This window comes from Aethalodelphis obliquidens, unplaced genomic scaffold, assembly GCF_003676395.1.
Source record: "Aethalodelphis obliquidens isolate GAN/ISIS:26980383/991018 unplaced genomic scaffold, ASM367639v1 scaffold21, whole genome shotgun sequence".
Taxonomy (NCBI): Eukaryota; Metazoa; Chordata; class Mammalia; order Artiodactyla; family Delphinidae; genus Aethalodelphis; species Aethalodelphis obliquidens.
In genome coordinates, this window is record NW_020837965.1 from 19,949,114 (window position 1) to 19,965,302 (window position 16,189).

General features: G+C 51.5%; 1 protein-coding gene across 2 annotated transcripts in view; it reads left to right on the forward strand.

The window, feature by feature from the left end:
* Positions 1-16,189, forward strand: part of CUNH14orf132 (chromosome unknown C14orf132 homolog) — a 53,171-nt gene that overhangs the window by 23,169 nt on the left and 13,813 nt on the right. The window contains exon 2 of one of the 2 annotated variants that reach the window (XM_027120478.1): positions 13,995-14,084. The exons of the other annotated variant lie outside the window; for it this stretch is intronic. Coding sequence (XP_026976279.1) covers positions 13,995-14,084 — 90 coding nt within the window. The remainder of the gene's footprint in view (positions 1-13,994; positions 14,085-16,189) is intronic. 2 annotated transcript variants of the gene reach the window in all.

Here is a 16,189-nt window from a genome sequence, read left to right on the forward strand (position 1 = left end):
GTGATCTGGAGGTCATCCTTCCGATACGTGATTCTCTCCCGTCTATCTGCATCCCTCCCAGACCTAGTCCTCGTGGCTCCTGTCAAATGGAGTAGAGTTGCCATCCTGGCCCCGAGCCCACCAGCCAGTGGCGAGGACCTGGGAAGCTGGTGTCGGGAAGCCCAGAGCAGAGAGAGCAGAGGCTGGTTCATCGGGGCTCCCGGATGAGTTAGTTTCTGAGCCTCAGCTTCCTCATCTGTAACACAGAGCCCACCTCCTAGGGTTTACGGAAGAATGAAAGGAGATGATAAACAGGGACTGTTTGGAGCGCATGTGACAGACGCTCAGCAAAGCCGTTATGATGCCTTTTATGCCTTTTCCTTTCGGTAGCCTAAGACTCCTGAATGCAGTGTGGGGTTAAAGACGGGAGTTTGCTGTCTGGTGAGGAAAGTGGCCATTCTAGCTGCTCCCTGGAGGGAGCTGATCAGGAAAAGCAAAACAAAGAAGGCTGTGGGGTGTGAGCTTGTTTTGCAAGCTTCTTGCAGATCGCTCCGCATGCTGGGGGCACTCAGTAGCAGTTTATGGGCGTTCGGACGGCAGGACCCTCTGTGTTCTGCCTCCTGCAGGAATACAGATCTTCTCTCTGGCCTTGGCAATGGCTTTTTACTTACTGTTTGACCTTGTGGGGGGGGTGACTAATATACCCTCTCCGGGCTCCATTTAGGAACTCAGTGTAGCTTGATGGTTAAATGTTTGAGATGCAGAGTCAGACAGAACTGGCTTTGAATCCTGAGTCGGAAACCAGCTGGAAGGCTCCAGCATGTCATACAGCTTCCTAAGCCTCAGTTTCCTCATCTCTAAAGTGGGATAATGACCTTCGCCGCCTCGCAGAGCTGTTGGGAGGATCAGACAAGGCCATGCGTGTGCAGAGCCTGCCCAGGAGATGGTGCCTACTGTGATGCTGCATTCTTTTCTGTTTCTTGGTCTACAAAATGGAGTGGGAGGGTGGGCGCACAGAATCTCTTACTGCTTGGAGCAATGGAAGACTCCTGGAATCAAGGTCAAAGAGTCCTGGTCCAAAGTCTCTTTAGCCTCTTCCTGGTTGTCTGTGACCTGAACAAGTGGCTTTACGTCTCTGCACCGCACCACCCATGGGTCCAGCTCATCCCGTCTCCTTCCACCATGTATGGTGAAAACACTAGTCACCATGCCTGGCCTGGGACCCTGGTCAGTGCTCAGGGCCCCTCTCAGCTCTGAGCTTGTCAATCTGCAAGGCTGCCAGCTTCAGAGAGCACCCTGTGTATTCAGGATGTACCGAGCAGGAAGGAAACACACACGGGACAATGCGTGTGTGGGGGGCAGAGGAGCACACAGGGCTGTTAAAGTGGGCTACAGGCAGGTGCCAGTGGCTGGAGCTGCCCGTTGCTCTGTCCCTACCCAGGGATTAGTCCTCGGGGTGTTCTTTGGGGCCACTGGAGTGGCTTAGGCTGATGGCCCCTGCAGCTCGTGGCACCCCAGCGGCAAGCAGGGCGGACCATCCCATGGGCAGACGGATAGGAGCAGCATCTTTTGCAAAAGGAAAATCTGCTCCGCCTTCTCCTGATGAATGACGTTGCTGGGCTCTCAGGGAGTGACGTCTGTTTTTTATACTTCTGGTCAGGAAGATTAAGCGGCACTCGTGGGTGCTCTGGGGGGAGGAGCATGAGGCTCCATTTCCCGGATCCATTGCAGAGAGGAGGCTCCTTCTGTCTCTCAGTTCACGTCACGTGGATTGGAGGAATGGCCCTTCCAGGATCTGGCAGTCCCTCGGGTCACTGTGACAGTGCCGACCACGGTAACTCCCACCGTTTGCCGGGTGCCAGGCTCTCTTCTGAGGGCTTTACCTGGATCAACACAGCCAAGCCTCACCACCACACTCTGAAGTAGAAATTCCAATTCTGCCCATTTTTCAGATGAAGCAACTGAGGCTCGAAGAGGTAGTAGCACGGTTGGGTTTTGAACCGGCCACCAGGCACCCACGGGCTCTTTCTCATGGCTTCCTCTCTGGACTCGGTGGCTCTGCAGTTGGGCTGCTTGGTTTTTCGACCTGAACTCAGCCTGAGCGGGGAATCGGAGAGTGGCAATAATTGGCCACCCTTACATCCCCACCGTGATTTGCAACACAGAGCTTTGAGTCCAGCGAGTCTGAGAGGGGAGCAGGGGTTACCACCTTCGTTTTCAAAGCAGAGACCAAGGTGCAGAGGGGAGAAATGGGCACCGTCTAGCCACACGGGATGCCACCTCCATGCCAGGCTGGATCCCGGCCATTCCGAAGGGGGCAGACAGGGATAGAAACGGAAGCAAGTGGGATGTGCAGGGAGCTGCTCCACGGGAGCTGAGGAAACGGCTGGTGAGTGGCTCAGGGAGGTTCCTGAGCCGCTTCTGAAGGGTGCTCTCTGCCTGCAGAGAAGAGCCCTGCGGTGAAGGGGCAGCGGGGGCTGGTGGGAGAGAGCTGCGCTGATGGACAGAACACAGGACACGTGCTGGATCCTTTGGCTTCAGGGCTCACTGGGGACGAGCCCCCTAGACCACAGCATGAGCCGACCATGCCACTCAGGGCTTCCTGCCAAGCCTTGTTTTCATTCCTTAAGCCACTTAATTTATTCAACAGTGGTCCCCTGGGCCTGGCTCTGTGCTGGGTATTGGAAGAAGAAATGACAAAGACAGTCCCTGCCGCCCAGGGGCCAGCCATCCGGAGGGATAGCAGAGGGACCAAGAGAACCGACAATACTCGGAGAGAAGGGTGGGGCTGGGCCACAGAGGGGGCACCTCAAGCAGCTTGCAGGGACAGGCTCTGTAGGAGACCTTCCTGGAGGAGGTGTCCCCTCAGGCCTGCCATTACAAGGCTTCCTCTCCCGCTGCTCTGCTTCTGCGCCCTTGAGCCCTCCTCATGTGTCGCGGCAGCTCTGGTGTGGCCAGGGCTCTGGAGGGAACAGGCTGGCAGGTCCCTGAGTTCTGTATTCTGGGTTCCAGCCAGTCCAGGTTCTGTCTGGCTTGGGGCACCCAAATTTTGACATTGGGGCCCTGAGAGCCCCTCAGGAAGGAAGGCAGGGCGGGGCAGAAGTGAAGTCTGGGTTGTCTCTCGTATCTTTTCCCACCCAGTGAGGCTCAGAACCCCTGCCTGTACCCCACTCCTCATTCCGCCCACCCCCTATAATATACAAGGCCCACTGTCAGAGGCCAGCCTCGAGCCCAGGGGGCCCCATGCCTGCCAGCTTCACTCTGGAACTGGCCTGGCTCCTCCCTGAGGCCCTGTGTCGATGCCTGGTCTCCGGGCGTCTGCCCTGGGGCTTTTGCCGCCTGGGAACGTTGGTTCTCCATTCAGGCAGGAGACGCTACAAGGGAAAGCGAGTCGGGCTCATACCGCCAGTCACACACTTGCATCCTGCCGCCCTTAGGAGGGCCTTGGCCTGAGGTGCTGGGGTCTGCGTCCGCACAGAGCCAGTGCAAGTCCTGCGTGCGACAGCGTTGGGGGTGCAGGAATGAACCGGGGGCAGGGTCTGCACCCTGGGTTGGAGCTGGCCTCTAGAAGAGGTGCCCTCCTAGGCCACCTGCTCTTTGCTACCTTCCTTTTACCAGCTTCAGCAACTGTCCCATCCTCACAATCCCCTAGAAAGCCTCCTAGTTCAGGGAAACAAGCCGCTCACCTGTGACCCCTGCCCCAGCTGTGATTGTGCCTTTGGAGGAAGACATACCTGCCTTCAAATTCCGTCATCCAGGCTGGTGCGTGACTTGAGCCAGCCACCTGACGCTCTACAACGGGTTCCTTGGCTGCAAAACTGAGCGAATGACCTTGGTCTGGAAGATTGGGCGAAGATGGGAAAGACCGGGCGTACAGTGCCTGGCGCGGGCCTGGCCCTGAGCTGTATCTAGATGCAAGGTAGGAGGCCCAGTGGGGGGAAAGGCTGAGTGCCATCACTGGTTCAAGGACACAAGCCCATGGCATTGGGGTTGCCTGTCGCCCATACTTGGGTGTGCTGACTGCCCTGTGCTCCCTCTGACCAGCCTGGTGCCCGCTGGTGAAGGCTCCTCACTCAGGCCAGCCCCTTCTCCCAGGACTTCATCTCAAATATGATGATCGGTTCCCATTTTTTGAGCTCCTTCTGCAGGTCAAAGGTGGTGCTGGGTGGTAGGGGAAGAATCGCATTGCATTTAAAAGCTCATCCGTCAGCCACATTGTTTTACTTGCAAAACGATTGTGTGCAAGGAAGCAAAAAGCCTTTAGCTGTGATCCTGGTTTTGAAGAAAATGAGCGCCAGCACTACTGAGCTGATTCACATCAGTTTAGAGAATTGGCCATCATCAGGCTGCTTCCAGCCAGGGTGATGGAGAAATCCTTCTGAAGCAAACAGTTCATAACCTTGGGTGGCCAAAGAGTTTTCTACAGCAGATATTCTAACAGATGATAACAAACACTCATAGACTCAAGGTTGTAAGTCAGCAGCCCTTAGAACTGTTAAAACAAAGTAGCCGTTATTATAACAGCAAAGCTGGCGGCTTCTCTTGGCAAATAGAAGGGAGCTTGACCTTTTGAGGACAAGATGCAGAATTGGTACAGCTTTAACTTAAATGTTATGGTAACTTATGTAAATGTTCAGTCATCTTTTATCTGTTTAAACGAAGATAAAAAGCCCAAGCGGGGCTCAGATTTCACGCAGACATACTGTGGGTTTTATTTTATTGTTTGTTTCTGGGTTTATTATTGTAATCAAAGGATAATGTAACAGGCAATACAGAGCACAGATCTTACGCGCCCAGCCCAGCGAATCTACATATTGTGCAGATAATTTACATAACAAGCCTGACTGCCCTCCTGGAAGAGCCCTGCTGACAAGGTCGGCCCTTGGCTGGGTCCCCTCTATCCCGACTGATAAGGACGGTTCTCTGTGCCTACACTGTTCATGCACACAGTACAGTTTATGTCGAGCACCTGCTTTCCTTCTGAAGTCGGGATTGGGTATGTGCTGGGCAGAGGGGACCTACTGACTAGCCCCCAGTACAAACCCTGGGTGCTGAGTAACCTGAGTTGGCTCCATCTTAGACGTTGCATCACAACCTGTTGCTGGGGAATTAAGTGCATCCTGTGCGACTCCACAGGGAGGGATCTTGCAAGCTTGTCCTCGGTGTCCTGTGGCCTCTTCACCCCACATGCCTTTTCCCTTTGTTGGATTGCCTTTGTGTCCTGTGCTGTGGGAACCATGAGTCCTCCCAGAGAATCTCCGAACCTCAAGCGGCTTGCAGCAGCAAGCTTTGTAGGAGACCTTCCTGGAGGAGGTGTCCCCTCAAGCCTGCCATTACAAGGTCATGGGGACCCCAACATACATGTGTAGACACCCCGATAACTACCACCCAGATCAAGAAGTGGGACGTTTCCTTATGTCCTCCCCCAGCCAGCGTCCTCGAGGACTTGATCCTTGTCACCCACGGCTCTGGCCATCCCCCCATCCCCGCCAGTAGTTCTTGGGGCGCATCTTTTGTCTCCTGGAAATAGCTGTGCCCTGTCCCATTATCCACTGGAAGAATGTTTCTTAATGACACCATTTCTGCCTACCTCTCCTCTGACCCCCAGCCCTTAACTCCCCCTTCTGACTTTTAAAAACCTTGTGAATGGGCTTCACTGGTGGCACAGTGGTTGAGAGTCCGCCTGCCGATGCAGGGGACACGGGTTCGTGCCCCGGTCCGGGAAGATCCCACATGCCGCGGAGCGGCTGGGCCTGTGAGCCATGGCCCCTGAGCCTGCGCGTCCGGAGCCTGTGCTCCGCAGCAGGAGAGGCCACAACAGTGAGAGGCCCGCGTACGGCAAGAAAACAAAAAACAAAAAACAAAAACCTTGTGAATATTGGTTTATTGAAAATGACGCACCTTATTAAAATGCCCTCAGGGGTTTTAAAAGTTTGCCTTCTTGCTTGAGGCTTCTTAAAAGGCTCTAATCCTTCACCTGCTCTGAGAACATTTTAAAACAGAGCAGGATTTATCAGAACAGTTTTTAATTGGAGTTAACTTTGTGGGTTTTCCCACACAGCCAGACACTCAAGCACATTGCAGAGGTTTACGTGCGACACTGGGAAATGCCAAGTGAGTCTGTTCTCTCAGGCAGAGAGCTTTGTGGGGTGAGGACCAGCAACCACCTGGCTCATCCAGACACACGATGGATCAGACAGAATGGACATAAAACGGAGCCGGAAGGACCAGCCTTCCCAGAATTCTGGGCGCCTCTGGAATGCAGCCACAGAGTTGCTAGCAGCATTCATCCTCCATGCAGAGTGGCCACAGATGGCTCAAGGAGCCCCAAGTCCACAGTCCCAGCTCAGCCACGATCCTTGGGTACCTGAGCAAGTTGAGTCCATTCATATGTCTGAAAATGGGCTCAGGACTACCTGCCATCCCACTTTATTCTGAACATTGATGCGCTAATGTATGCAAACAGCTTTGCAGATATAACAGTGGCAGTAAGGATGCAGCCTGCATTTATTGAGCACTTACTAAGTGCCCAGTACTACACTTTATATGTGTTAATCTTCACAACACCCTGGAGCAGGAAGTGCTTTTACCATCACTCCCATTCTGCGGGCGAGGAAACTGAGACTCAAAGGTTACATCACTTGCCCAAGTCCTACAACGAATGAGTGGCAGAGGGGGTTTGAAGGTCTGCAGTTGGACTTCCTAGCTCTCAACCCCTGTGCCAACCTCACCTGTCAACTGCAGCATAACTTGTAGGATACTGTCTGCCTGGGGGCGGCCTCTGTTGAGGGGGCACTAGCAGAGTGGGATGTTTCCTGACATGGGAACATTCATCCCCAAATTCCCTTGAGGCTGCTGCAGCTCTTGGCCAAGCCTCCTCTCCTCCCGGGACCATTGCAGGTGCCTCTCAACTCATGGGTTGTGTCTGGTTCCTTCCTGATCCCTTTTCCTTTCCTCACCCCTGCCGGAGGAGCTTTATCCTGCTAAGGTTCCTCAGTGACCCTCCCCTGCCCCCTGGCCCATGGGATAACATCCCGATTCTTGGGCTGACCCTCCATCCCCGTGAGCAGACCCAGGCGTCCTCTCTAGACCTGGGGCCCCACGTGCACCTTCCTGGTCCCCGCTTCATGCCGCCTGAATCCTCCATGCTTTCCCTGGAATGCTCTCTCCCCTCCTTCAAGGCCAGGTTCAGAACCCCCGCTCTGGGAAGCCAGGTGCCTTATCTTAGACCCCTCATTCCAGGCAGCTCTTCTTCTGTACCAGTATCTCGGCGCTGCCCCCTCCCATCACTGGGCTGGCATTGGTGCAGACGGACGTCAGGTGCAGGTCCTGTGGCCCAAACTGGGTCATTCTTCCCAGCCTCCCCCAACGTGGAACATGGGGCTGTCATGAAGGCAGGTGGGGCTGGGTGGCAGGCCCAGGTCTGAGCTGGACCCCCACACTCGGTGCGGGACCTCAGGCAAGTCCTCACCCCCCAGAGCCACAGTCTCTTGGCCGGTACGGATGGATAGTGGCCCTGTGTACACAGCGAGCGCTGAAAGAGAGAGCCAGTGGAGATGTGCTCTGCGGGGTGTAGAAGTTTCCAGCATCGTGTGTGTTTCTTGGGTCCGTGGATAAGCAGTAGGTTGAGCTTATCCCAGCAGATGGTTTGCGTTCCCCACACTCTCTTTCTCTTGCTCTTAGCTGGGGACTCACCCTCCTTTTACCTCATCCACTCACTTGCTTTCCTCCTTGGCCAGGCGCCTCTTCCCTCTGCTCACCACCAGCCAATCAACAAACACGTATCTGTCCAAAGAGGGATAAGCCCTACATCCCATCCGTCCCACCAAACATCAGAGGGTCCAAGATGCCATCTGGGAAGGGGGTGGGCAGAGGATTCCCTGACCCCCTACACACCCCTCCAGCCCATTTCCCCAGCTCACTGTTTGCTGCAGATTATTGAGTTGGAAGGAGAATGCTGAGCTCCTAATCCAGAGTTTGAAAAGGTTCTCTTCAGAGATGCACCACCTTAAAGTAGTAAAAATAAAGTGCAAAGAACCACCAACTACTACGGCTAATAATAATAGTAGTAGCACTAGTTACTAGAAATATGGTAGCTTATTAAATGGTGATCCACGCAGTGCCAGACCCTGTGCTTAACACCCTGTTGCAAGCATTGAGCTCAGGTCTTTATATCTGTGGGCTCATGCAGTCCTCACAGCACCCCAAGGAGGGAAGTGCTCTCATTGGTCCCATTTTACAGGTGAGAAAAGTAAGGCTCAGAGAGGGTGAGGGATTCGTCTGTGGTCACACAGCTGCATGGTAGCCAAATCAGATGTTGACATCAGATGGCCCAACTCCTTGTCCTGCGCTTTCTCTCTGTTGGAGTAGCTGGGGTTTGGTATAACTTGTTGCCGTTGGGCATGTGTATTTGTCGTCCCAGATTTCAGCCCGTAAATTTACTCAAAGAGCTGCCTGTTTTTTGGGTAAAAGTGTTTCACAAATAGCAAACAGGGCCACCAGGAGAGCCCAGAGTGGTTGCTGGCGCTGGGTGTGATGACCGTCCAAGCTCCAGTAGCGAATATGATGTTTGTGGGTGTCTGTTTCATTTACTGTTTTCTTTTAAGTAGAACTTGTTAGCCACAGTAGAGCCAGTAAGTAACAGATGACGCCTGCGGGTGAGCAACATTTAAGGAAAGAAACGCCTCAGCCTAATTCCCTGGCTTTCTCACTAGTTCTCAGTGAGGGAATTCCTCTAATACTGAGTCTCTCTCTCGGTCACCACATCCCACCTTAATGAGGAGTTAATCAGAATTCCTGACGACAAATCCTCTATCCAAGGGGCCTGGACCTTCGGCGCGTTCTGAAGTCAAGAGCCCTCGCAGGCAGCTTTCTTATCTGCTGGCTGCTTTTCTCCAGCAAGTAGCGTCACTTATTGAGTGCCTGCTGTGTACACATCATCTCTAACTGCCTCACGGTCTGGAAGTTGGGGTGTTGCCCCACAGATCAGGTGAAGCAGCTGAGCTTGGGGTGAAGTGGCCTGCCTGTGGCCACACCATCCGTGGGAGACAGAGCCTGAATTTGCACCCTGACCTGAACCCCAGCCCTTCTTTCCACTTCACTTATGTGATGAGCATCATGGTCTTTGATTGCTCCCAGTTCATCAGGACAGAGAGGACCAATGGATCTTTGTCTTACCCTTTCATTTATCTGCTCTTTCTTTCTCTTTCTTTCTTTTTTTTTTTTTTTGGTACGCGGGGCCCTCACTGTTGTTGCCTCTCCCGTTGCGGAGCACAGGCTCCGGACGCGCAGGCTCAGCGGCCATGGCTCACGGGCCCAGCCGCTCCACGGCATGTGGGATATTCCCGGACCGGGGCACGAACCCGCGTCCCCTGCATCGGCAGATGGACTCTCAACCACTGCGCCACCAGGGAAGCCCTCTTCTTTCTTGCCTGCATGTTGCAAAAGCTGACGTGGAGTTTACAGCCACCCACGTGTGTCTTTATATTAATTATTTGAAACAACAGGACTGTCTTTTTCGATTGGAAAGGAGGCGTTCTCTGCCTCTTCTTAGAGCAAATTCCTCCTGCCCCATCCCCACCGTGTTCCCTCCAGCTGCTGGTAACAATCAGATACTCTTAACACCAATCCTCTGAGTGGCATGTTGTCAGACCCCTTAGGGAACAGGCCCAGATTCCTTTTCAGCTTAAACTGGACCAGGGTTTTTCCACAGAGGATTGAAGTGCTTTCTTTGCTCTTGGCTGTAAAACACACCCTCTCTTGGGGTGCCCTGGGCCTCGTTTGTCCTCGAGTGTTTTTAAATACTCTTGGGAAGACTACAACCTTGTTTCTAAGATGATTTCTCTCCAACAGGCAGGTTTCCTATGGTGCATAATACAGATGTGATTTTGCCCAAACAAGCCAGTGAGCATTTATTGAGTGCCTGCTGTGTTTCAAAACACTCAACCTCAAAAATAGCACAAGTGCCCCTGCCCTGAACCTCAAAATAAGAGGGTGTCAGTACGCAGTAAAACCAGGACTCTTACCGCATAAAAAGAAAAATCTTTTCATCTGATGCGTGAAGAAACCCTGGGAGGTAGATGAGGCAGAGATGAGGAGGTGGGAGATGTTTGTTTGGTAAGCTGAGGCCAGAGAGGTTCTTAAGCAGCTGTTGGTTTGCAGCTACAGACAAGGTCTCAGCCCTCCTGGTCCCTGCAAGACACCCGACGGTGGCTGGTTACCCTCGGGGACAGAAGAAGGAGTAGCTCTCAGTGGCCATGCCAGCTGGAAAGGAATTAAGGCTCCTTGTAAGCAGTTACTTCTTAAAAAGTCCTCTTGACCCAAGGACAGGACTGTGGGGACTTTGGGGAAGAACAGAAGCCACGGCCCGGTCTTCATTTGCTTCCCGGGCGCGCTGAGATGCTGTTCGGGCTGTCTCTGGAGCCACCATGCTCTCTGGCGGGGATTACGCATGTGGCCCTGGCCTTCTGTCTCCTCTGTGCCCTGTTTTCTTCACAACACACTAGGCTCTCTTTTCAGCCTTGAGTTTCCTGGGCTCACTGGCTTACGTTGGAGGGCTGCAATCGTTGATGACTGTGACATCCTTTGTTTACTGATATGGCAAGAAATAGTCCCTTTCTCATCCTCATGGAAACCTGGAAGCTTCCTAGTCATACCCTGCCTTGTGCTGTGTCTTCCCCTTCTTCCTGCACACACAGGTTTCCCTGGGGAGGAGCAGTGTGGCGATTCACTGGGACCTTTGTAGGTTGGAGGAGACCGGTGTCTTAAAAACGTTCCGTGGAGATCCCAGTGTCTCCCTCCAGTGTTGTTATTTGTTTCGTGTCATGGTTACTACTGAAAATGATTTTGTCGTTTCGTCCTATAGAGGAGGGGAGATTTAAAAAATGACCCAGAAGGATCCACTTAGGGGGTAGAGATGCTGGGTGTGCCTTCACTCCATCCTGCCTTCTCTCTGGGGTGCACACACTCGCAGATGTAAAACGCACTGTTTTAATTTTATTTCATTGGTAAATTCTGTCCCCACCCTCTCCCTTCCTCTCTCTCTCTCCCTCCTTCTCTCTCTTTCCCTTTCTCCTTCTCTCTTCCTCCAAAATAAAGATCACATGGCTTTTCTCTTTGCACCTCTGGCTTCCACACCGCCCGGGCTCTGTACCCCCCCTCCCTTTTCCCCTCCCCCCCCCCCCCCCCCCCCCCCCCGGGCCCTGCCCCCCCCCCCCCGCCCCACCAATGGAGTAGATGCCTGTTTAGCCGATGAGTGAACAGCGGAACAAATTTCCCACCATCACCCTAAGGCCACGGGTCCCCACAGGGGACACTCATTTGGTTACAGTGATGCCATTGAATCACTCCAAAGATGCTACTGACTTCATTGGGGCAGAATAGGTACTAATTTATGACAACCTTTGCCAGCTATTCCCTAAGGAAGAACTTCAGAATTCCCCTTTGTTTTGTGTTTGCTCAACTGCAAATAGCCATGGAGGCGGCATCATCCCGTTTCTCCTTGAGGTTCTCAGCCTCAGTCCTCGAAAAGCAAGTGATGGCCCCTGAATTCTCACTGCGGTCTATGTCGATGCCCTGTGAAGGATAGGGTCCTGGGAGCCCGGGACCACCACACTGATGTCTGGCCTTTCTCTCTCCAAGGCAAGTGTTTCCTTTATTCCTGGTAATCGAAGATGATGTATTCTGATGAGACAGCATTTTCTCCTGCTGAGTTCCTATGGTAACGGTTTCAAAGATGGTGAATTTGATTTTTCCTCTTCATTCTGTAATGCTCTCAGGCTTTCCAAAAATATCCTTATTTTTCTGGGCCTTATGTGGGTCTAGAAATATTCTGCCACAGCAAGTAGGCCCACCTCATCCACCATGTAGATATTGTATCAAAGAGTGCAAGGTGCAGCAAGTAATTGAGAAAACATTTAAAATATATATATCTATATTTAGTTTCTACTTTGTGTGAGTTGATGTGCTAGGCATCAGGGATACAAAGAGAAATTAAACTCAGCTCTTATGCTTAAAAAGCTTGCAGCCCCTAAAAAAGATAAACAAAGTACACAGCTAGCCATGATGCAATATAATATAATGTAACAACATGACATTATATACTCTAATGGAACACTAGTACATAGCTAACTATAATATAATGTAACATGACATGATGTAATGTTAGTACATAGTGAACTGTAATATGAGGTAATGTAACAATATAATGTAATGTGATATAAATATAATGTGATGTAACCTAAGAAATATAATGTAATGTAACATAATAAATATTTCATCAGTTGTAGGAATAAATTAGTGGAGAAAGCCGTTCAGTCTAGAGTGACAACAAGCGTTGGAGCCGGCAGACATGAATGTTGATTTCTGATCAGTTACTTATAGCTGTGCAAGCTTAGGGAAATGACTGCCCCTCTCTGAGCCCCCTGTCATCCCCCTGGTGTTGGGCTGGTGTGAGGGTGAAATAGCACCCATCCAGCCCAGAGCAGCTCTTCCTTGGGACTTCCTGCTCATCCCTGCTGGCCCCTCGGTGCTCAGGAGAGCCTCAGGAGAGGAACACAGGTGGAGGACCCACAGGCAGTAGAGGGGCAGGTGAGCAGCCTGAGGCAGGAGGTGGCTTTGTGAAAATGCCTGGCGAGTAGAGCTCAGGGGGAGGTAAGAAGGGCAGTGTGGTCCATGCAGGTGATGGGATCTGACCCGTCACCACCCCCGATCAGGAAGCTTTTTGAGAGTCACCGTTGCACAAGACTGATATCACAGTGGGTCCATGCTACCGAGGGAGGTACCAAAATAAACGCAGGAGCTGTGCTAACAGCTCTGCGTGTGCACTCAGCACTGGTCCTGATGGCATTGTGCCTTGTCACATTTGGGGGTGCTGCAGGCGTGATCTCCACCTCTCTCTCTGAGGGAATGAAACACCTCTCCTCTTGGTCCAGCGCAGCATTGGCACACGAAGGCACGTGTGTGCCACATAGAGCAGCTCTGGAGACGCTTGTGGGGCGATGCCTCACCACACTGCTCTCCCCTTCTCAGCACGTGCCTCCGCTTCCTCTCCCCGCCTGTCCAACAACTGTGATGATGGTACCCGACCCGAGGGATGGTTCATGGCAAAATACCGCGCGCAGAGATGCCCAGGGCGTACCTGGCGTAGAGCAGGCTCTCAGTAAACATTAGCTTTTATTTTTCTTTCCTCCATTGTTTTTAATTAAAAACTCTTCAGTGTGTAAACACTGGCCAACAGGAGTGGCAGGTATTGACGTTAGGAAGCAAATATTGCCATTAACTTCAGCCTCCGTGGAAGAAACACACAGGAAGGTGGGCAGCCGGCTGTGTGCTGTCAAGTTTGATAAAAGGGCAGAACTGTTTTTCTCCTTGTGCTTTTTCAACAAAATAGCCAAGTTTGGGGGCCAGTTCTCTGCCAGGATATCATCCCCAGGTATCACGTGACTTCATGAGAAGGCCTTCAGGATTGGTGGTCTGGAGGCCTGGAAGCCATCCCCCGCCCCCCGTCTCTGTCTCACACACACACACACACACACACACACACACACACTTCTGATTCCTGCCTCTTGCTAGCTAAGGGACCAACCTCAGGCAAACTCCTTAACCCTTTCCGGAGGCAGTATCCGTTTTTGTTGAAGGCCTTAATAAAAGTGACCCCGCGCCAGACCCGTTAGCAGTTTGAAGATCCAGACTGAAGGGGAAGTGGCCACACACCCCACACCCGGCTCTAGCCTCCACCCTCAGGATGCCCCTGTGTCATCTTGGTCTCTCCATCGGCCCGCGGGTCCCTAGCAGGCAGCCGAATGGGTGTGGGTGAAAGACTGCCATCCTGCGATGCTCTTTGCCTGCGGTTTGCAGGGACAGGAGAGCTCATTCTGAGTGTCCTCTGATCTGTTGAGAGAGGGAAACAACATCCCATGAAATGTGAATTGTCTGAATAGAAGTTCCATCTCAAAAGTCATTTGAATCAAGTTCAAGATTCGTGTACAAACTTCACTCTTCCCACCTTCTTAAAGGACAACTTTTGGAGTAAGATAGACACGCAGGAAAGCGGACGGCTTTCTGCATCTCCTCCAAGTGAGCGCACGCCTGTGACCAGCACCCAGGTCAGAGCACAGCCAGCCCTGCCCCCCACCCCAGGAGCAGTTCTCACGCTGACACAGGATATTAGTTTTGCCAATTGTGTGACCTTAATAAAAACCACAATTCCCCAGCCTGGACACTATTGACATTTAGGGCTGGATGATTCTGTGTTGTCAGGGGCTGTCCTGTGCGCCGTAGGGCATGGAGCAGTATCCCTGCCCGCAACCCACTAGGTGCCAGTAGCACCCCCCTGTCTGCCAGCTGTGACAATCAAAAATGTCTGTAGACATCACCAAAAGTCCCCTAAGGGACAGAATCCCTCCCAGTTGAGAACCACTGATAGAAATGGAATCACACTGTGTGTTCTTATTTGTGTCTGGGTATTTTGTTTTGTTTTTGTCATCATTGCGTTTGTGAGATTCATCCATGCTGCTGTGTATAGCTGTGGTTCATAATCATTGCTGTGTAGAATTCCGTTGTGTAAATATTGCCACAATTTATTGCCACACTTCTACTGTTGATGGGCACTTGGATTATTTCCATCTTGGGGCTGTTCTAGATGGTGTCACTATGGACATTTGGGTACAGGTGTTGAGCACATGTACACCTTTCTGTTAGGTGTATAGTCTGTTTTGTGATGTCTTTTTGCCTCTCCTGCCAGCCCCCATGTGGCTTCCATGCCTCCATCACAAGGGAACTTCCTCATATGGTGAAATGCCCTGGCTAAACCCCTGCCCCCTTCAGCCTTCTCCTGGACCTGGTGGCATAAACTCCGGTGTTCTGATTGCCATCAGGGCTGGTGCATCACTCCAGTTAAGCCACTAACACTCACCACACTGCCCAGCAGGGACCCCCAGCCTCTGGCCAACTCATCACCACAACTGAGTGCTCTCTCCTGATGGGGTCTGGGGGAAGCCTGTTGACCAGCCCTGTAGCCCCAGGGGATGGGACCACTCAACCTTGGGATCCTGTACTCCAAGATGGGCCCTGGGGGGAGGGTGACGGGCAGCAGTTCCCACTCTGATGACTTTTCACATGATTGTCACTTTCCTTGATCAGAAAGTTCTCCTGACCCATGTTATGTGCTGACCAAGGTGGCAGGATTTGGATGTTAAACTTGCCAGCCCTCGAATCAAAGCCTATGTTTTCTTCCTTCCTTCCTTCCTTCCTTCCTTCCTTCCTTCCTTCCTTCCTTCCTTCCTCCCTCCCTCCCTCCCTTCTTTCCTGTGTGCCATATCATGTACATATTTTGTTAGATTTATAGTAGTGTTCTGTTTTTTGGTGCTCTTGTAAATGAAACTTTAAAAATGTTCTATTCCAATTGTTCATTGCTTGAATATAGAGATATAATTAATTTTTAATATTCACCTTGTATTCTGTGACCTTGTTAAACTCACTTATGAGTTATATGATCGTTTTGTAAATTCTTTGGGATTTTCTATGTAGACAATCATGTCATCTGCACTTAGAGACAATTTTATTTCTTCATTTCCCATCTATGTACCTTTTAGTTCTTTTTCTTTATTGCACTGCCTAGAATGTCCAGTATGACATCCTTGCCTATTCCTTAGATCTTAGAGGGAAAGCATTCAGTTTCTCACCATTAAGTGTGATATTAGCTCTAGATTATTTGTTTGTTTGTTTTTTTGGAGGTACTCTTTATCAGATTTAGGGAGATCCCTTCTGTTTCTATTTTGCTAAGAGTTTTTTTTTTTTTTTTTTTTTTTCGTTATGCGGGCCTCTCACTGTTGTGGCCTCTCCCGTTGCGGAGCACAGGCTCCGGACGTGCAGGCTCAGCGGCCATGGCTCACGGGCCCAGCCGCTCCACGGCATGTGGGATCTTCCCGGACCGGGGCACGAACCCGCGTCCCCTGCATCGGCAGGCGGACTCTCAACCACTGCGCCACCAGGGAAGCCTTTGCTAAGAGTTTTTACCACTAGTATATGTTTAGTTTTGTCAAACGCTTTTCCTGCATCTATTGATATGATTGTGTTTTGTTTCTTCTTACTTCTGTTAGTATAGTGAATTACATTAATTGATTTTCGAATGTTGACCCAGTCTTGCATTATCCTTTCTTATATGTTGCTGGATTCAATTTGCTAATATCTGTTGTCTACTTTTTGTCTG